At 43.3% G+C, this 20430-nt stretch overlaps 5 protein-coding genes across 5 annotated transcripts; 2 read left to right on the forward strand and 3 right to left on the reverse strand.

The window, feature by feature from the left end:
- Positions 1-450: 450 nt before the first annotated feature.
- On the forward strand, positions 451-8293 carry BCR41DRAFT_426491 (hypothetical protein). Its single transcript, XM_022030737.1, has 6 exons — positions 451-1243; positions 1333-1590; positions 1707-6408; positions 6510-6850; positions 6944-7218; positions 7330-8293. The coding sequence occupies exons 1-6, from the start codon at positions 508-510 to the stop codon at positions 8218-8220; spliced, it is 7203 nt and encodes a 2400-aa protein (XP_021875837.1). The 5' UTR covers positions 451-507; the 3' UTR covers positions 8221-8293.
- A 353-nt stretch (positions 8294-8646) lies between these two features.
- Positions 8647-10666, reverse strand: BCR41DRAFT_342899 (nucleoside phosphorylase domain-containing protein). The gene is made up of 4 exons (XM_022022309.1): positions 10425-10666; positions 9887-10048; positions 8910-9430; positions 8647-8803 (listed from the first exon to the last, which is right to left on the reverse strand). The coding sequence occupies exons 1-4, from the start codon at positions 10621-10623 to the stop codon at positions 8771-8773; spliced, it is 915 nt and encodes a 304-aa protein (XP_021875838.1). The 5' UTR covers positions 10624-10666; the 3' UTR covers positions 8647-8770.
- Positions 10667-10700: 34 nt separating this feature from the next.
- BCR41DRAFT_426493 (hypothetical protein) lies at positions 10701-16738 on the reverse strand. Its single transcript, XM_022030738.1, has 6 exons — positions 16386-16738; positions 16127-16286; positions 15696-16012; positions 13368-15576; positions 11146-13248; positions 10701-11026 (listed from the first exon to the last, which is right to left on the reverse strand). Exons 1-6 carry the CDS (start codon positions 16568-16570, stop codon positions 10790-10792), a joined length of 5211 nt encoding a protein of 1736 aa, XP_021875839.1. The 5' UTR covers positions 16571-16738; the 3' UTR covers positions 10701-10789.
- A 122-nt stretch (positions 16739-16860) lies between these two features.
- Positions 16861-18871, forward strand: BCR41DRAFT_342906 (hypothetical protein). The gene is made up of 4 exons (XM_022022310.1): positions 16861-17103; positions 17305-17575; positions 17679-17837; positions 17969-18871. The coding sequence occupies exons 1-4, from the start codon at positions 16954-16956 to the stop codon at positions 18454-18456; spliced, it is 1068 nt and encodes a 355-aa protein (XP_021875840.1). The 5' UTR covers positions 16861-16953; the 3' UTR covers positions 18457-18871.
- A 916-nt stretch (positions 18872-19787) lies between these two features.
- On the reverse strand, positions 19788-20003 carry BCR41DRAFT_281160 (high mobility group box domain-containing protein; the record flags this gene model as incomplete). Its single annotated transcript, XM_022020232.1, has 1 exon — positions 19788-20003. A coding segment is annotated over one exon (216 nt), but the record flags the coding sequence as incomplete, so codon positions are not given.
- Between the last annotated feature and the right edge of the window lie 427 nt (positions 20004-20430).

Genomic DNA, 20430 nt, shown 5'->3' on the forward strand with positions numbered 1-20430 from the left:
GAAAGGGTATCGGTGCAACAGACAGAGTTGCCGTAGGACTGACAGTGTTTCGTGCAGCTCAGCTGAATATGTGGTGGCGCACGACAGAGAGTGAGCAGTAACACGGAGTCGTGTAGACCCGAGCACTAAACGTTGTCCTGAAGTATAGGATCGTGCACCAATAGAAGATGCCATGATCGTTCGACTATCTCTATTGTGGGATCAGCCAACTTAGCGATCAGAATGAGATTGTTTGTGCAATTTCCTGAATAGAAGTTTGAAGAAAAAGACTTGTTATTTTTTTTTTTTGATCTGATCGAACCATTAGATTTTTGAACAGGCACTAAATGAGGAAATTAAATAAATATTAAGATATACATGAAACTTGTTCCTCACACGTGCAACGGCTGGTAGCCCTGCTTACATGAACGTTCCTTGTCCATGCTTAATGCTTGCGTGTCTTAATTTTTACAACAGGCACTACCACTTACTCATTAGCAGTCAGACTATCCAACTTGGACGGCCACCATGTCCTCTCTCACCAGTTTTCATGTGCTCTGTGAACCACCCCAATCCGAGGAGCCACCAGAGAATGTGCTCTCAAAAATATTCCAGCGCTTCAAAACTACCCTATCGACCCCAAATATCTATACGCCTTCAGGAACATCCACAGATACACCCTCTAGAGTTCCCTTTCCTACCCACACAGCTACGGCAGCTACATCGGCAGTCGTCAATAGCCAACTCTCTTCATCAGGCACCGACATAGATATAACAGGCTGCTCACCATCAATAACTGTGTCACCGTTTTCTACAGAGTCACTCACTGCTCGGTCCTCGCTCGGAAATCATACAAACGTTGCAGTTTCCTCATCTTCCGTAGCTGGACCGTCATACCCTGTTCATTCGGATACAGAAATATGGGATACCCTTCCGGATAAAAATAGCAAACATGGTAGCAGCGTGAAGAGTAGCAATAACCGTAATCAATCTACAGACAACAAAGACCACACTATCGTCATGCAAAGATACCCTACTGCAGCCACGGCAACCAAGAGAGCCTCTTCTCTCTTTAAAGTTAGCACAATTGACCATAGTATTACCCATGATGATGATTCCGCATCGCTTGCTTCTCTTGCGCCGCCAGTTGTGTCGCTCAGTCCAGCATTTGGAGACAAGCAATCTGCTATGCATGAGATGGGTATCTCGACGCGACTAGGGCGGCAAGACAATCAGGCTGTAGGCCATACGAGGCTCAGCGCAGGTACTTTTGCGCAGCGTTGTGCAATGCTCGAGATCGTTATCAAGTAAAAACGATGCTGACAGTATCTTTGTAAATAATTCATACCATAGGCGATAACTCTGTTTTGAAGCACTATATCCACCACACCCTCGGGCCAAGAGATACATCGGCGGACTCTGACGCTAGGTCTATTAAGAGCTTTGGTTCCGGACATCAAAAGGCTAATTCATTGACAAAGTTATTCCGGCGTATTCGCGGCGAGGGCGTGAGTAAAGACTATTGGATGGCAGACGAAAATGCTAAAGAGTGCTATGGATGCAACGTATCATTTGCCGTCTACCGTAGAAGGCATCACTGTCGAATGTGTGGTAAGCCAATTTTCGACGTTCACATGTCTTCATATCATAAGTACTATTCTGGTTTAGAAAGAGTAGGCTAACTATATCTCTTATTGAATAAATATGATCCCATTCTACCACCTTAGGACACGTCCTTTGTTCCAAGTGTGCGTTGAAAACTGATGTCAAGTTTGATTATGATAGATTATGTGATTACTGCTTGAAATCTATGGGGCGAGATGCAAAGCAAGAAAATGAAGCAAATGAGTATACTGTAGGGACAGCTTGGACTACTCCGGCTCCATTAGCCGCCCAGAATCATTTTAATCAGCAGCTGCCGATATCTCCTGGCATTAGTGCTACCCAAAATGATAACACCCCTTTTGACGGGATTCTTAAGTTACTACACGCAGGATCACACTTGTTTTTAGCAAGGTCACGATCCAATACCGCCACAGGAGAGCAAATCGATGGTGGCATTGTGCCATTTCGAAGATCCTTGGCGTTAGAGGACTACAACATTAATGATTCTGTTCTAGATCCAGAGGTTGTGCCTTTCTTGCGAGAAGAAGAAGACGATTACGATGAACTCTGGTCGCCTGGTCCTTCAAGTGTGATGAGTTATGCTTCTCTCAATAACGTGATTGATGATGAAGACGTCAACAATAGTGGTGCCCCAGGCCATAGCTCGCGAGAGTGGCTTCCCACACGGGTCTCTAGAGCAGATGAGATCAGAGGTATGTTTATCAAGGATCGCTCGTCTATGAACCGCCGGATTGGTGTAAATGGGGGCCGATCAAACCGTGCACTCAGTCTTAGCTTGGAAACCAGGGGCTTGTTACGTTCAGATGGATCAGAATCCGCAAGATCACCTATGGACATCAGACCTGCTACACCATTCTTTGGGTCTAACTCGCAATCGCTCTTGCATTTGGGGAGACACCCTAGACTGTTACCGACCGCGGGTAGTGTGATGGAGCTCAATAGTGCATCCCTTCAGCATATGCGCCGACTGCTGCAGCAACTGTTGGCACGTTTTGAAATCGATAGCAGTGATGGATGGGAGGACGTGATTATGAAGCATGTGCTCAAAGTGTCAAATAGCATACAGGTTCTTGGAGATATGGATGTTATGGAAGTAGTTAAAATCAAGAAGATTCCAGGAGGTACTGCTCAGGATACGATGTACATCAATGGTGTTGTCTGTACTAAGAATCTTGCCCACAAACAAATGAACCGGACTCTCCAAAATCCTCGGATCCTGCTCTTGAGTTTTGCATTGGAGTATCAGCGCAAGGAGAATCATTTCATGTCACTGACCCCAATTATGGATCAGGAGCGAGAATACCTTACACACCTGGTCGCCCGAGTTGTTGCACTCCGTCCCCACATCATTATCGTTGAGAAAACTGTCTCACGAGTGGCAATGGAACTTCTTTTGAAGCACAATGTCGCGGTAGCGTATAATGTTAAGCTACCAGTGATAGTAGCTATTGCAGAGGCGACTGGTGCAGACATCATCACGTCGTTTGATAGATTGGATAAAGAGCCTCACCTTGGGATCTGTGGGACGTTTGAAGTCAAGACTTTTGTACACAAGCTGATTCCCAACAAAAGAAAGAGCTACATGTTTTTCCAGGATTGTCCAGGAAATCTATTCTGTTCCCTTGTACTCCGTGGTGGGTCATTAGATATATTGAACAGGATCAAAAAGATCGTTGGACTGATGGTGCGGGTCTCTTACAATCTCAAACTCGAGACCTCGCTCATGAATGATCAGTTTGCAATGACCTCGGCGCCACGTGAGTCCAGAGCCTTGGATGATGAGAAGATTGAGCTCTCATCCGATCCTGAGATTAGACGCCTACAGGAATCCCTTTTACCTTATAAGCAAACAATTTTATCCGCATCACCGTTTGTCAAATTCAGTCCACCTTTCTTGTTAACAGCCATGATCGATGATATGGAGAGGCTCAAGATGATTGAAAAAACGGCTACGCCTACTGCTCTTAGGGATATTAGGAATGCCAGAATACTGCTCACGACATCAAGCACAAACAATATTCTCAACAAAGTCTCGACAGGAAGGTCGCAAGATAGTGGACTGATTGAAGGAAGCTATATTGACATCCTAAACGACTATCAAGCAAAAGAAAAGGCATGGGAGGACTTTTTGAGTAGCAACAAAGGACCACCTCACATTGTCCCTTTCGATTATCAGGGGCTCCCCTTTTTATATTCATTCATTTGTATGTCAACTAAAGCAACGTGTATAAGGCCATCGATTGGGTTCATTAAGTATTATTTCTCGGATTGTGATACAACTCTTGCTCATCATCTTGTCCAAATTTGCTGGAAATCCAAGCTGGGATGTATGGCTCCGGGTTGCGGTCGTCCGCTTCAAGATCACCAATATATTTATGCTCATGGTGATGCTAAGATCACAGTGACCATTGAGCAGTGGGATTCTCCGACAATTTTGAAGAAGGACTCCATCATGATGTGGAGCAAGTGTAAGATCTGCCATGTAGAAACACCACAAGTGTACATTTCAGATGATACTAAGAACTATTCTTTTGGAAAGTTCTTGGAGTTAATCTTTTATCAGACCAATTTGACCTGCCGCGCTAACATTTGTCCGCATGATATCAACCGTAATCATATCCGATTCTTTGGCCTCGATACTCAATTGGTCAAGATTGAACGTATTCCAATCAAACTTTTCGACATAACCTTCCCTCCAATGCTTGTCCGCTGCAAACCAGAGTTTTATGCTCGCACCAAGACCCAAGACCTGGATCTAGTTCGTTCTCAGATTACCAGGTATTGGGACTCTGTTATGGAGCGGATTAAAAATGTTGTTCCACCGTCCAAATTCGACGCTGCTAAGCAGGAGCTTTTGGATATGTCGAAAAACGTCCTTGCGGAGAAATCAGGGATCTTACAGTTACTCCAGCAGACTTACCTCAATAGTGCGCCAACGGACACTCTCGCATTGGACACAGTGCGAATCAAATTATATGACAAGTCTGTAGAGTGGGACAAGATTTTTGGAGATTTTGCTCGCCAATATTTCAATCTGGAGCGTGATTTCAGACGCAGCACTGCATCACAGCTCAGGAGACTATTTGATGAAAAAGAATTCCCTGCCACATCAGATCCCGAGCACCGTGCGAACTTGATGCATGACCTTTATTTGCCGATGACATTGGACACTGATGATAGCGACGATTCTATTGGTGGCCACTACGATCTATCCGCCTTGCCGTACCTTGGCAGCTCTCCAACCCATAAGGCCGCCAAGTCAAGGATTGAGGAAGGAGACGCAGCCGCCTCCGAGAGCACAGTAGAGAAAGAGAAAGTCATATCACAGATAACGTTCCCATTCATAGAGTCTAAGGTCACTCGAAGATTGTCAATGATTCTGATGCAAGAACACAGGCCTAAACTTACACACGCTCTGACATCTGACTCAGTCCTGGGGGTCCCGGATGAGGACTTAAATGATAAGGCTAAACGCAGGGAACCATCATCAGCATTTACTATAGCACGGACCCTTCCTGTGTCAACACGGAATACAACACGAATCTCAAGCCGCTTGTCTATGGCTTCATTACCAACGTATGATCCGATGACCTTAATTCAGCAAGAGCGCAAGGAGAATCAACAGATTAGAGCTAGTCTTGTTCCCACACCTTCACATTCTGGAAGCTCCTCTCCATTAGGAGTGAAGGATTTAAGCGAGAAATTCATTATTCCATTGGACCGTACTCCTACAGGAGAAAAACCGTCCTCAGCATCATCAACATCTTCAGGAAAAAACCCGTTCTTCAGCAAGCCACGCCAACAGCGGCCAACGGAAAAAACTCCTTTCAACTTTTCTCCCTCAAGTCCTCCTGTGACATCTGTTTCTCTAGCAGAATTTAGCAAGCCCAGGTCTAGGAGACCAACAGACCCAACCTTTTCGATTGCAATCTCGGCCCCTTCCGTGCCTTCTACGCTTGTGGGGGGATGTTATCCATCTTCAAATACCCTGATAGCCACGAATCTTGGCACTAGACGCTCGAAATACCTTGCTCGTGCTCAAGGAAGCGGAAATACTATCCCAGCGCATCATTCTTCCGCTGGGCCCGAGCTACATAAGAATTTGATTGTAAACAGGTCTCGATCTTTTACACAGCCAATACCAGGTTCCACCGTGGATGCTCGAGCTCGGTATATGAACGCTCTCTCCGGTCGTAATTCGCAACAGGAGGAAAATAAGCATTCGACCGTTGTATTTTCGAGCGCGAAAGAAGCTGCCAAGGAAGAATCAGAGGATGAAGATGATTACCAATCTGAAAGCGAAGGTGATGAACCATACCAACCTAGTCGAGGCTACACATTCTCGTTAATTCAAACGGATGCTATGGACGAAGCTCTTGGAAGCGAAGATCCTCTGGCAATTGAAGCATCTTATAATTTCAGAAATAATAATGCATGGACGATCAACGGATCAGCAGGCGGAGTATCATCTATGAGCAATAATGAAGAAATGTTTTTGGATCCAGTCATGATGTTTTTAGGAGATGACGACTATTCGTGCGACCAGCGTCATCGATCCGGCCAAAGAGGCGCTGTTGTTGATCAAGCAGACTCGAGTACATCTGCCATGGGTTCTCCTGTAAAGGCTTCATCCATGAATATGTCTGTTTCTGGTACACTGAGTGCTGCATTAGCAGCGGCATCAAAGCTTCCACAACTAAGTGAGGTAGCTGAAGGTGTTGAGCGTGGATCGCTGATCAAGACACTTTCCAATTTTTGGCAGGATCGGAACTCTCGAAATTTTACTCCTTTAAACTACCCTCTGTGAGTAGCCAGAGTTTCATTCGGTGACCCAGTGCACAAGTTACGGCTTGGCAAGGTTTGATATTAATGAGTTCCGCTGCAATTGTATTTTTTATATGTAGGCAGCCATCAGAACATGTGATTCCGGGCTCTCAAATCATTGTGCGGGAAGACGAGCCTAGTTCGATAATTGCCTTGACGTTAAGTTCACCGCGATATGTAGATGAACTTAGAGCCATCTTTAGGGCTGAAGGAGTGGATGCAGACCAGAGTAAAGGCAATTCAACTGCCTCAATATCGATGGCTAGCGCTACCATCCCTGCAGAAGATGGTGCCCAGGCACCCGATAGTAATGGGAATGGTCTGTCTAACTCCTTTGTCTCTTCGATTGAGGGAATATATGATGATATTCAAGTTCTTGACGACTCGTTACTCTCTGAACCTGGAACACACATGAAATTTAGTAAGGCAACGATTACACTGACTATAGTCTTTGTGCTCTAGCTTTTCAATCTTTATATATTTACGATAGCTTTGCAATTGTCATGGATGATAGTGTTTAGGGATGACTCTACCATGTTATACTGCAAGATTTTCTATATGGAGCAATTCCATGCTCTTCGTAAAGCTGCTGGATGCGAATACTCGTATATCCAATCGCTTGCGCGATGTATGAAATGGGAAGCTAATGGCGGCAAATCCGGATCGTCTTTCCTCAAAACTCGTGATGACCGTTTCATTATGAAACAGCTATCAAAGGTTGAGCTAGAAGCGTTCATCAAGTTTGCACCTCATTACTTTGAGTACATGCAAAACGCTTTCTTTCACAAGGTAGGGATTATGTCTTAGTGTTGACCAGGAAAAGATAAAATGTTAATTGTTCCCTTCGCTAATAAACACCATGACTCTTTTGTGCTAAACAAATCAAATACATATAAAAAGCAACCGACGGTGTTAGCAAAAATCTTTGGGTTCTATCGCGTAGGATACAAGCATGGAGCACTTGGTCGATCTATGAATATGGATGTCCTCGTCATGGAAAATCTTTTTTATGATCGCAAGAAACTTAAAATTTTTGACCTCAAGGGTTCAAGACGGAATCGATATGTTCACCCCAGTGGCAAGGAAAATGAAGTTTTGCTAGATGAGAATTTTTCAGAGTTTATGTCTGAATCTCCCTTTTTTATCCGTGAACACGCCAAGCTCCAGCTTTCTAAATCATTACAGCATGATTGTCAATTTCTACAGCGATTTAATATTATGGATTACTCACTTTTGGTTGCTGTCGCAGATGATCGGCAGGAAATTTTGGTCGGTATCGTTGATTTTATTCGGCCATTTACATGGGACAAAAAGTTGGAGTCATGGGTCAAGGACGCAGTTGGATCACAAGAGCCAACCATTGTTTCGCCAGCGCAATATTGCAAGCGGTTCTGCGCGGCCATGGACAGGCACTTGGATATGGTTCCGGATCGCTGGTACGATACCGAGCCTAGAAATCGAGGTGCCAAGGTGTATGATAATTCTTGTGCTGACGATTTTGTCCAAGATTATGATCATGAGTGGCCACAGTATTATCAGCCTCTACGAGGCCAAGAGCAACAGAAAGCTCAGATGAAGTTATATCAGCATCATCCGAAGCGGATTAGTTCTCAAAACAGGGGCTCGAGTTCACATCGGGCACCATCACAGCATGAACATTACCGCCATCATCACCCACGATATAGCGCCAACTTTCATGCAAGCAATGAGAGTGGTTTGACAAATGGAATCTCCGCAAGACCCACAAGTGGATCGATGATACCTAAGGCTCCCAGTTCGGGTGCCAATTGAGTTGTTCCAGGTTATATATATTTTATTTTTAATGAATATACTTTTAATAGAAATGCACCAAACCATGACAGTAAGCGGGCTGATTCAGATAGAATAATCTTTGTTGATTTGAATACCAATGAAAAGGCTTCTGAGTTGGCATCTCTATCTGTCCCTCAAGGTATTTGAAGTCATCGTGTTTTTTCTAAAGTGGATTTAGAATATGGGCAATGTTTTGCATGATTATTCTGGAGGGCAGAAATATTGCCGAACTTTCTGCTCTCTACAGGCAAAATCGCATGGACCTGAAAATTAAGCTGAAATCAAGTTTATTTCTTTCATGGACCATAATTAAGATGTGATTAAGTACAGATATCATTGTGCTTGAACAATTTTTTTTTTTTTTTTTTTTTTTTTTTTTTAACACCACAACATGGTTTTTGAACGAGAAAAGATTGACACAGAACATTAGGATATCTCATGGTGTCAGCGATGATCATTAATTACGAAATGAAAGGTCTATCTATTTATCTATTTAATCTAGGCACGAATGGATGCATCTAATATAACTCTAGATCATATCGACGAGATACTTGACAAGGGTCTACAGAATAAAAGGGCAACGAAGATGATGAAAGTAAAACAATCAGTATTAAACAAGACATGATGAATAATCACAAAGACCAGAGTCATATTCTAACAGAATTTACCTGCAGATCTTTAGCACGGGCATCTGCAGCCTCCAGCACTTCCTCATGGCTTGCGATCCTTTCCTCCATTGGCCTCACTTCTGGGGGTGCGTCTGGGTCAGAGCGCGGCTCGCGATGAATAACGGCACGGTTAGTGACCAAACTCAAGCCCAAGACCTTGATACCACAATGTCTTGCGACAATGACTTCGGGGATTGTAGACATGCCTACAACGTCGGCGCCGATGGATCTCAAGAAGCGGCACTCAGCCTTGGACTCGTATGAAGGCCCTGAGACAAATACGTAAATACCCTCATGAAGGAACTTGGGGATATTTAATTTCTTGGCAGCCTCATACACGAGACGACGAAGACGAGGACAGTAGGCATCTGACATAGGAGGGAAGCGGGGTCCAAATTCGGCCATGTTGGGTCCAATCAATGGGTTGTTACCAGTCATACCAGGAAGATTGATGTGGTCCTCAATAATACAAACGTCGCCAATTTGGAAGGCAGGGTTCAATCCACCAGCAGCATTAGTAACTAGGATAATAAAAATAAATAAAAAAATAAAAAAAGTTAGGTATTCCCATTCAAATAAATAGAAGTAGGTCTTCTGGCATGGGATATAAATGGTTTGTTTCGAAGGCACCGATCCTGGTAGTTTGGGTATTATTTTCAAATTTAAAAAGTCGGGCTAGTCTCCTTGGTCTTTCAAGAGTTCCAATAAAAATAGTGCAACGGCAAAAAAAAAAAAAAAAAAAAAAAAAAAAAAGCAAAAACAAGTGCGGGGTTATGGTGAATGTCTTCTGAATCCTTGATCTTTTCAATAAAGGTACATGCCAGTGTTTACCAACAAAAATAAAAATATCTACGGCGGGGATAAAAGTGGGTTCATTCTGAAAGTGCGGGGTGAAAGAGAGTGTCCTTTCGTTGACTCGTGAGAAAATAATATCAGCAATGTTCATAAGTAAATGATTGAAAAAAAGAAAAACTTACCAATAAGGGTCTCTACACCGAGAAGCGACATGAGACGGATCGGGTAAGTTGTCTGAGTCAATGCAAATCCCTCATAAAAATGAAAGCGACCGACCATACAGACAGTGGGGACGTCATTGTCACCAAGAAGGCCAAATACGAGTTTACCAGCATGTCCGGCAACTATCAACAGCAACAAGGATAAAAAAAAAATGTCAGACTGAGAGTGAGTTGATCAATGCTGATGTGCCTCTTAGTCTTCAACGGTTGACTGGTTTATGGATCTCTGGTTTTTTTTTTTTTTTTTTTTGTTCTTAATGCAATGGATCTTCACATGTTTTTCATTCAGACTCCATGTTAAGTATTCCCCATTGGGTCTCCTTTTTTGCCCTGATAATGTCGATGTCATTATCGTGTGTGGTCTGTAAGAGTTAGTTGCAAGTATATTTGAATCGCCTAAAAGGACTATATTGTCTATGGATTCCTAGATCGAATACATGAAATTGATGGAATGTATGAAGGAATGCTTTTTTTTTTTTTTTTTTTTTTTTTAACTTACCGGTGGAGTCGACGAAACCAGGGATTGCAGAATATGCAAACTCCACCTTGTTGTGGAGAGCATCAACGAGGCCACCAAGACCGGATCCACAGACGATTCCCACCTTGGGCTTGGCAAGATTTGTAGGCAAGGCTCTTTCACCGAGGGTGAGGAAGGCAAGAGCACCTTGGAGGTCCTTGAATGTAGCAGCGTTGGCCATTGTCGACAATATTCAGTTGAAATAGAGGAGAGTAGAATTTCGGATAGAAAGAGAAGAAGGTAAAAAAATTAAAATTGAGCTTTTATTTTGCTTAATGAAACATGTGTTTGTTTTTGTGTGGAATGTCTATCGTAAAAAAAAATGTTTAAATGCTTTGCTATTCGGACTAGACATCCATCGTCTCAGGAACAAGGGGCTGCATCACATCGAATGAACCTGTTCCGCCCTCAACTACTTTGCCCAGAACTAGACGGGCTGATGGTGAATCCAAGGCATCATAATCTCCATGCAGAGTTGCCTGTGTCAAGAAGTGACAAGTACGCTCGAACGACATTTTCAAAAATGGCGATGTAGAGGACTCAATTCCCATTCGGTTGAACGGTTTGAATCCACTCTCAAAAGTCTTTAAAAAAAAAAAAAAAAAAAAAGCAATATTGAATACGAAATACAAATCATTAGCATTTCTGACCTGGGGTTTTTTAAAAGACCGATTTCATGAATCAATAAACCCAGGGCTCTTACCATATAGTCAGCAATCAACGTCAAGTGTCGGCGATCCACATCGATGCCGTAGGCACCAAATACTCCACTGATCTCTTGAATGATGGCACTACGAGCAGCTTCCACACCATAGGTCCTCAAGATGGCGCCAATGTCATTGGAATAGATAGTGTTAACATCAATCAGGTCTGAATACTCCCAAATTCCCTTCAAATTCACTCCCTCGGTTGCAATCTGAGGTTTACCCTTCTCGTCCTCAGACATGAACACCCGCTCAATGCCCTTGATCTCATGGATAACACAGTTTGGCGCGACAGCAGTAATTAGATTGACCATTAAAAGCTTCTTCGTATCTGCAGGGAAATGCATCTCAATCTCACACCATGATCCATGCTCGTTGTCAAATGAATAACGCTGGACATAAGGACTAGCAGCACAGAGCCGTTCTTCACGATCCTTCCGGTTTTCCTCCATCATCCTCTCACGCCTCTCAGTCTGCTTGGCTGTGCGGGCTTGACGCTTACGCTTATCAGCCTCATCTTCAACTTCATCTGCACTATCATCACTTGAATCAGAGCTGACATCAGAATCTTCACCATCCAGCTCCTTTTGGGCCTTGTCTGCAGACTTGATAACCTCCTCATCTTCCGAATCAGGTCCCTCATATGAGGCTTGCTGCTTGCTCCTCTTCATGAGCTTTGCAGATGTAGCATCTCCATCTCCATCGTCACTCTCATCACCACCAGCATCATGACGCGACACTTCCGCTTCATCATCGTGATCCTCGTCACCAGCCACAGTCTCTTTAACTTTGCTGGGCTTGCCAATCTCATCTTCACTGACTCCTTTGGTCTTACGGTATACACGACGGATATCTCGGAGGATGGCTGTCTCAAGCTTTTTGACAAACTGATGTTCAATTACACTCTCTACATCATTGGATGTTACACCATACTCTGCCTTATACTCACTCTCGCGGAAGAGATTCAGACGAATAGCGAAAACTTTGTGGCGTCTTTGATTAGTTGCAGCAGATTTAGAGATCAACCGCTCAGTGACCTGGACGCTATCTATCAGTTGAGCAAGAGTCAATCGCGACGTATCCTGGCAGAACGACTGCAGCTGGCTATCTGTAACACCTTCTCTAATGTTCAGACTCATGGTAGGCGTCTTGAGTTTTGTTGAAGCCGTCATGACAATCTCACGTAGACGTGGAATACCGAGCGTGACGTTCTTAGCTCCAAACCCAGCAAAGTGGAATGTGTTGAGTGTCATCTGAGTGGAGGGTTCTCCCACACCCTGAGCAGCCAACAGACCAACAGCCTCACCAGGCTCAACAAGAGAGTTCATATAACGAAGATACATCATTGCCTTAAATTTCTTCTTGTCTAGTCCCTTGTAACGCTCCGATTTCTTCGTTACAGCATCACCAGGGTTCTGAATGATTCCGTCGGGGTTTTTCTCCACGTAATCATTAAGCTTCTTCTCAAATGCCTCGCTAACAGCTCCGACGGATGAACTGGGTGAGAACAAGCTGAGGGTTGGGTCGTACTTGTGGGGTTTACGTGCCACCTTCTTATTGTAAGCCATTGCCTCTGTTTGGTCCAAGAGTGGCAACACCTGTGCAGGTCTGTACTTTGCAATAAGAGCAAGCGAATTCTCGGCACTGAACTTGAATTGATTGATGTGAGCCTGCTTGATCACATCAAGCGAATCTTCACCGTAATGGAACTGCAAGATTGACCCATCCGAGTCACGGACTGTCTGATCATAACCAACTTTCAGCCCCTCTAGATGCTTAATCAAACATCTCTGAAGATATCCCGAACGCGATGTCTTAACAGCAGTATCAATCAACCCTTCTCTTCCAGCCATGCAATGGAAATAATACTCCTGAGGACGGATACCTGTCAAAAAACGTCCGGCGATATAGCCTCCAGCACGGGCGGATGTGTCAAAAGGAGCGAATGAAGGCAATGACTTTCCAGAGACCATGATAGGAACACGACGACCTTCCAACTCCTGCTGACCAAGAGCGCAGGAAATCTGTGTTACGTTAACATATGAACCTTTAGCTCCAGAGACGGTCATAGTCTGCATATTGTTGTATGGGAACTTTTTCAACTATACAAGCAAAAATAAATAAATAAACAAATAAATTAATTAATAAAAGGTCAAGTTAGAGCCACAATTCATACATCAAATGTTATAAAGCGGTCCAGTAAAGACTTTATACGACATACCAACCCATTAGGAATGCATGCATTCTGCACTGATGTAGTCAACTCATTTACAGTAGACTTCATAGTAGCGTCAAGTCCAGCCAGTTGTTCATCTGAACGTAATACGGTCTCAAGCTTGTTTCTAAATTCTTTCTGCAGCTTTCCATTCTTCTTAAGCTGCTCGACAGTACAATCCATTTTGGCATATTTGAGTGCAGCTTTACTACCAATATCCTTGCCACCGTCCTGAAGATCATGGCGCCACTTGTCGCCTTCCGGAGTGAGCCTCAAGTCATCCATGCGACAGGTAAAAGCCCAACGCTGAGTCCAGCGAGTGAATAGACGGCTCAGAATACTAAGCAGCTTGCCTGCAATGTCGCCGCCATATATCTCATAACAGCTGTGAACAAGACCATACGACTTGGCTCCAAACTGAGACTTATCAAGAACGCCTGTGATCAAGACTCCATCCATGATCTGAACAATAGATTCTTCTTCACCACCCTTCCCAAAGTACTGAGCCTTGACCTGAGCACCAGCAGTCATGCTGAGAGGTGGACGGCCGATAGTTAAATTATGAAGAATGGCAGTAATGACGTCCTTACCAGTCCAGAGCGGAACAGGCTTCCAGATAGTAGGTGGGAGGGTTAAAATTTTGCCATTGCCAGTACGGTCAATTTCAGGACGAAGAGCACCATAAAGCAGATATTGATATTCGGAGCGATCAAAGAATGATCCACGAATAGTCATCCAAACACCGGCGACAACATGATCTTGAATCAGGCCTCGAAGAGGAGCACCAGACGTAGGGACCAAGTACTGAGAGTCTGTGTTAGCAATCAATTTTGCCTCAGCTCTAGCAATCTCATTTTGAGGGAAATGTACATTCATCTCGTCTCCATCGAAATCAGCGTTGTAGGTGTTGCAGTTCGCGTAATGCATACGAATTGTACGCTCTCCAGGCAAGATACGAGCCTTATGGGCCATGATCGAAGGCTTGTGAAGAGTAGGCTGACGGTTCAACAACAGCAAGTCACCATTACGAAGGTGACGATAAACCTTCTTATTTGTAGGTTGAGTACGTGTAGGATAAGGTGAAGTGGTTGAAACACCGCTATGAGAATCCTGTGGAGTAAGGAGTTGGTTGGCAAGTGCGATTCTAGATTCAAGTGACAAGTTAGCGAGTGACGACAGAGCTCCGTCTTCATGCTGTACATAGGCAGCTCCTGGCCACTTGGATGGGCCATTTATAACAGCACGACGCATCTCCTTGACGTTGTAATGGGTGACGGGTTCCGGATATGTGAGTTTCGTAGCAAAAACAGGGGGGATACCAATCTCATTGGTCTCAATATTGACATCTGGTGAAATGACGGAACGAGCGGCATAATTGACACGCTTTCCCATCATATGCTTACGAAAGAGACCTTCCTTCTTCTCAAGACCCTGTCGGATGCCAGCGGGAGGTAGTTTTCCTCCACGCATGATGACAGGGTTCTTGGTCGAATCGATGAGCGAGTTAACATCGTGCTGAAGTTGAATCCAAGCATCTACCAGGTATTTGAATGATCCCTGTCTTTGGTTCTTAAGAGCGGCTTCATCCGCTTTGTTAGTTGAAGTCAGGTCACGGAGACGCTCGCAGGTGTTGAGGATCTTTCCCAAATGTTCATTCTGAGGGTTCTCAAACAATTTGTCACCCATGACAGAAGCAGGGCGGAAGCGAGTAGGCGCTACAGGCAAAATTTCAAGGAAAAAGATGTCTGCGCTGACGATTTTTGTGTATTTTTTCTGCATTTGAGGGCCGTTTGAGCCGTACAGAAGCGCACACATATCTTGCTCAATGACAAAGAGGCGTTGAAGAAGGTTACGGATGTGAAGTGGAGTAAGGTATTTGTTGTTGTCTTTCAATTCCATAGCATCTTCATCGTCACTGTCAACAATGTTCCTTGACTTTTTGGTCTTGGCGACTTTTGTTTCTTTTTGTTTCTTTTTGACATCCTCTCCAGCTGAAGACATATCTGCATCATCGTCTGCATCATCTTCTTCATCCTCTGTGTGCTCAGAAGTTGAAGAGTCGCTATCACTCATCGGGGTTGCGGCTTTCTTGATCTGTGTTGCAAGAACATTGGTCTGCTCACGTCCTTGAGCGGTATTGTACATTAATTGCTTCTTGGTCAAAGGCTTCTCAAAGATTTTTGCATATCCATCTTTGCGAAAAGTGGGCGAAAAACTGAATGACAAAAAAAAAAAAAAAATAAAAAAAAAATGGGCATGATACCAATATCGTTAATAAAGCAGTCTTTCATCATTCTATGTATTTAGCCGTTCTATAATATAATGCAAGCTTACGTTGCGCAATTGTTACACTTCTTCACATTGGTGGCACGACGATAAAATTCTGCAATAACACGTTTCCGTTCGTCGTTGACAACTGTCGTCTTGTAATCCTCATGACCATGAACCGCCTTCTTCAAACAAGCTTCAACATAGGTATCGAGCTTGGCAATGTATTCATCCTCTCCTAAGATCTCTTCCTTGTTGTCATCCGTCTCCATGTCGCCATTGTCCTTGATCTTCCTACTGGTCACAGAGATGTTGTCGATTTCCTTCGACTCTAAAAAACGACCCCTATTTAACAACCGTAATTTTGAGATATATCGATGTGTCTATAGTAAATAAAATTACAAGGAAAGGATCGACCAGTCAGTTATGTTGATTATATAATAAGAGTAGGTAAATTAGACATAATCAAGTATCAGATACTCGGTGCTCATGCGTACCTCGCTTTTAGACATCCTAAAGTGATGGCAAAATAAACATGTTGAGCGGAGCATTTGGTACATCTGAGGGAAAAACATGGGATTATACACTGGACATGGTAGCTCGATATGTCCGAAGTGGCCAGGGCAGGCAAAGTGATCCAGGGAGCAAGTCGCACATCTATAAAGCAGTAATGGTCATGTGAACGCCATGAGATAAAGAGCTAGTCAATATATTATAATGACTATGATACAAATTGCATCAGTCGAACAAACTTACACATGGTGTTTTGAAAAAGGACCTAATGCCGGGTCATAGAGACCGCCCTTGGTTGGATGGTTAAGATTATCAAAGAGAATAGGGTTGACGATCTGTTTGACAGAGATTTTTTTGATTTCTTCAGCATCGTAAAAGGAGAATGCCACTGAAGTGACCTCTGTTCCGTTTGGTCGAGCGATGTTCATTCTTTCTGATCGGTGCCCGACAAATCAATGTTCGAAAGTGCTGAATGGGTTTGCTGCTCTTTTTCTTTTCAGTTCCTCTGTAGTAACACGCGATGGAATGCCAATCGAGAGATTGGAAAAAAGAGTAAGAAAAATGGCAAATAGTCAGACAAGAGTCGTAATAGCGAGCCTATCAAGGATAATTCATTGAAGATAAAAAAAAAAACGACCTTGTTTGTTTAGGTGGCTTAGTTAGTAGTCACATATAGCGGAGCACATGACCTTATGGACTCCTACGCCGTTTTTTACGCCCCCAATCCATCAATTGGACATTTATTCTCCTCATTTACTCCAGTTCCCGGCTACTATTACATTTTCCAGTACAGAGCACACTTCCACATATCATGCCCCCCAAGAAAACTGCTGAGAAGAAAAAGATTGTTGAAGATAAGACCTTTGGTCTTAAAAATAAGAACAAATCTGCTAAAGTCAGTCGATATGTAGAAACCGTCAAGAATCAGGCTGCACAGGCTGGTCAGTCGAGAAAGGATATGGTAATGTTAGAGATCACCTTGTTAAATAGTGGGTATTATATGTTATAGCCGTACGGAATGATGCACGGGTCTTAACAACAGCTTAATTTTACTTAATAACCGTACTCATCCTTTTCTTTTTTTATCGATTGTCCTTTAACACTTCAATTTATTAAAAATGAACGATGACTTATACTACGCTTATGCTGGCTGGCAATGTAGCTGGAAAAGGAGCGTGAGAAGCAAGCTATTGCTGAACGCAAGCGTGCCGCACAAGCCAAGAAAGATGAGCTTAATGAGCTTTTCAAACCCGCTCAAGTGCAGCAAAAAGTTCCTTTCGGAGTTAACCCCAAAACTGTTCTCTGCGCTTTCTTCAAAGCTGGCACATGTACAAAGGGCGACAAATGCAAATTCTCTCACGATCCAAATGTTGAGCGAAAGACTACTAAGCGAGACTTGTACACTGATAATCGTGATGAAGAAAAGAAGAATGGTAATTGTCGCTCATCCTGAACAGCATGAAATAAGGCTATTGAATCTGAAAGTACCTATGATATTGATAACTGGCTTTGCTATCCGTGTTTATTGTTATACAGATACAATGGATAAGTGGGATCAACAAAAGTTAGAGTCTGTTGTTAATTCGAAATCAAAGGGCAATCCTAATGCGACGACTACCGACATTGTGTGCAAATATTTCTTGGAAGCCATTGAAAATCAAAAGTACGGTTGGTTCTGGGACTGTCCTAACGGGGGTAAGCAAAATTTATGTTTTATAAAGAAAGAAAGAAAGAAAAATAACAAATAATACAAATAAAACTAGTAATAAAAAAAAAAGCATGAGATTCATCAATTTTTTTTAATTGTTTTAATGTTTGATCTTTAGGGACACAATGTAAATATCGCCATGCTTTACCTCCTGGTTTCGTGTTAAAGACCAAAGCTGAACTCAGAGCTGAGGCGAACAAAGAGGTTATTTCAATTGAAGACTTTTTGGAGACGGAACGCCATAAACTGGGGAAGAACCTCACTCCTGTGACAGCAGAGTCCTTTGCAGCTTGGAAGAGAACTCGTGCTGAACGTGCTGAACAGGAAGAACAAGCTAAACGCAAAGCCAAAGAGGCTGCTTTCAAAGCTGGAAAGATGTTACAGTTCTCCGGAAGAGAATTATTTGACTTCAATCCCGAAATTGCTGGAGCCGACGACGAGGACGACGACAATGTCTTCGACTTTTCATCATATGCAAGGGACATGGACGATACTGAAACACACGACGAACTTACGGCACGGATTACGAAAGATATGGCTAATGTTAACGTTGATGACGAGCTATTCGCAGGCGAAGAGGATGTGGAAGTCAGTGATGACGAGTAATGTGTTTAGTGAAAAGAGAGTCTCCTTGATGTCTTTTTTGTTGTTGTTGTTGTAGAGGTAGTGGTTGTTGTAGAGATTCGTCAGACTTAATTGAAGTATTGCAAAAAAAGGAAATGGAGAGACATTTTGGCTGCATAAGATTTTGTAGCATTTCACAATACATATCTGTGATCTGTCTGCATAGAAACTTGCTCTCTTTTTGAGTATAACGATAAATTTGATTGAAGGTCGGAATAGCATAGGGTCATATCTGTCATTGGTCAAACCTTATTCGACGTCTGCAGTTAGCCTTGTCGGGCAAGCGGAATGATCAAGTTTGGCTGAAACTGACTACCTTGAACACTCAAGTAAGGAGTTGTTTCTACAGAATACGGCTGCTGGAAGTCTTCAGGATTAATATATTGCATGCTTGATGGATCCAGAAACGTTTCTGATCCCTTGACTCCAAACAACGGTACATTAATCTCACAAACGTCATTCGGCATCCAGGTTTGATTGTGCTCATACTCTGAATTCAACTGCGATAAAATTGAGTTTGAATCATTCGAAGATATCTTGGCGGCATCATAAATGAAATATGGCAAGTCTGTTCTCAATGGCATTTTACTGCAACAGTCGTAATAAAAGGGTGCATTGCTCTGTTCGCTTAACAATCCTTGACTATCCATATTCTCCGCGAAAGCGTACTCATGATTGATGCAATTATCGATAGGGTCAACTAGGGTGCCTGAACTGAAGCTATTATCTGAAGGTAACGCATGTTTTGGTAATGAGAACCGCGTTTGATTGCTAGTATCGCCTGTGAATAGAGAATAGGCCTGCCATAGAAATGGAATTGATTGTGATTGATGTTGCGGGTGAGGTTGTTGCAGAGTTCGTCGGCTCTTGTTTTCTTCGAGCCCTAAATACAGCTGCTGCTCAATAAGTGAATGGCCCTTCCATGTTGAGAAGGCTGTCGGACGACTATATCCTGAAGGGGACATTCTAGAAATACTAGGGCAGTCAGATTGAACGATTACAGAAGAGCCATGGCTATTGCAACCTTCAGTACCGGTATTTGCACCAGTGGATTGTCCTCGAAGCCTGTAGCCTTTCTTCGGCCTCTTCTTCTGCAGCAAAGATTGCTCTGGAACATGCTCATTTAAGCGTATTCTCTTGTTGAAATTTGATATGCTTGCATCTTGGACGGATTCAAATTGATTAGTATATCCGACCTCTATCCTTGAATTGTTAACACTAGCTGGTACGTCAAAACTGTCATTGATAGGATAACAAATGTTCCCGTTGAGAGTAAACATTGTTTCTGTTGCCGCAGTCATTGCTATTAGTTTCTTATGCGGAGTATATTTATATCCTGGATGTATCCGAGCATGTTCTTCTTTCCCACGACTGGCCATCAGCTTATACCAAGCCTTAACAGACTCTGACTCAGTTCGCCATCGCTCTGCTGCAATTTTGGAGATGACTCTGTTGTTAATCATGCCAAGTTCAACCATAATCATCGGCAGAATTATAGATCGGTATAACATAAAGCAGTTCTTGGGCCGAGGCGCGCGTAAAGCTTGCCTTTTGGCTTTACGTCGTTTCTGATGAAGAGCCGAGGCACTGGGAGGGAAATAGACTGATGACATGGATATAGCCTTGACTGTCTTGAAGATTGGCTCCGAAGTGGAAGGGCTTGTTAGAGCTGCTTGCTTTGATGCTGAAGAGGATGGTGGATACCAGCCTGACGTGCATTCAGAGCTGTTATGATTATATTCTACCGGAAGCGAGGTGGGTATAATGACTACTTCTGAAGATTGCCCTGTAATCAACGATGACATGTGTGGTTCCTGTGGAGCGCAGTCTTTGGTATTATCATAATTGTTTGTGCATCCATGTGGTACCATTGCTGAAGGTGATGAGGTCATATGCTGTTGGAACGAATGCATGTCTGCAGGGAATGTGGAAAATTGCTTTTTTAATCCGAACGTC

The sequence above is a fragment of the Lobosporangium transversale genome, assembly GCF_002105155.1.
Source record: "Lobosporangium transversale strain NRRL 3116 chromosome Unknown BCR41scaffold_68, whole genome shotgun sequence".
Lineage (NCBI taxonomy): Eukaryota > Fungi > Mortierellomycota > Mortierellomycetes > Mortierellales > Mortierellaceae > Lobosporangium > Lobosporangium transversale.

What these genes read in the sequence shown, in the direction of transcription:
- BCR41DRAFT_426491 (XM_022030737.1), top strand. Translation starts at nt 508, where the DNA reads ATGTCCTCTCTCACCAGTTTTCATGTGCTCTGTGAACCACCCCAATCC. An exon ending in ACTCCTTTAAACTACCCTCT is followed by an intron (nt 6,409 to 6,509) that starts GTGAGTAGCCAG and finishes TTTTATATGTAG; the next exon opens with GCAGCCATCAGAACATGTGA. An exon ending in AAAACGCTTTCTTTCACAAG is followed by an intron (nt 7,219 to 7,329) that starts GTAGGGATTATG and finishes ACATATAAAAAG; the next exon opens with CAACCGACGGTGTTAGCAAA.
- BCR41DRAFT_342899 (XM_022022309.1), bottom strand. Translation starts at nt 10,623, where the DNA reads ATGGCCAACGCTGCTACATTCAAGGACCTCCAAGGTGCTCTTGCCTTC. An exon ending in CGGTGTAGAGACCCTTATTG is followed by an intron (nt 9,431 to 9,886) that starts GTAAGTTTTTCT and finishes TTATTATCCTAG; the next exon opens with TTACTAATGCTGCTGGTGGA. An exon ending in CCCGTGCTAAAGATCTGCAG is followed by an intron (nt 8,804 to 8,909) that starts GTAAATTCTGTT and finishes TTTATTCTGTAG; the next exon opens with ACCCTTGTCAAGTATCTCGT.
- BCR41DRAFT_426493 (XM_022030738.1), bottom strand. Translation starts at nt 16,570, where the DNA reads ATGAACATCGCTCGACCAAACGGAACAGAGGTCACTTCAGTGGCATTC. An exon ending in AAGTGTAACAATTGCGCAAC is followed by an intron (nt 15,577 to 15,695) that starts GTAAGCTTGCAT and finishes TTTGTCATTCAG; the next exon opens with TTTTTCGCCCACTTTTCGCA. An exon ending in CATGCATTCCTAATGGGTTG is followed by an intron (nt 13,249 to 13,367) that starts GTATGTCGTATA and finishes TTGCTTGTATAG; the next exon opens with TTGAAAAAGTTCCCATACAA.
- BCR41DRAFT_342906 (XM_022022310.1), top strand. Translation starts at nt 16,954, where the DNA reads ATGCCCCCCAAGAAAACTGCTGAGAAGAAAAAGATTGTTGAAGATAAG. An exon ending in TGATGAAGAAAAGAAGAATG is followed by an intron (nt 17,576 to 17,678) that starts GTAATTGTCGCT and finishes ATTGTTATACAG; the next exon opens with ATACAATGGATAAGTGGGAT. An exon ending in CTGGGACTGTCCTAACGGGG is followed by an intron (nt 17,838 to 17,968) that starts GTAAGCAAAATT and finishes TTTGATCTTTAG; the next exon opens with GGACACAATGTAAATATCGC.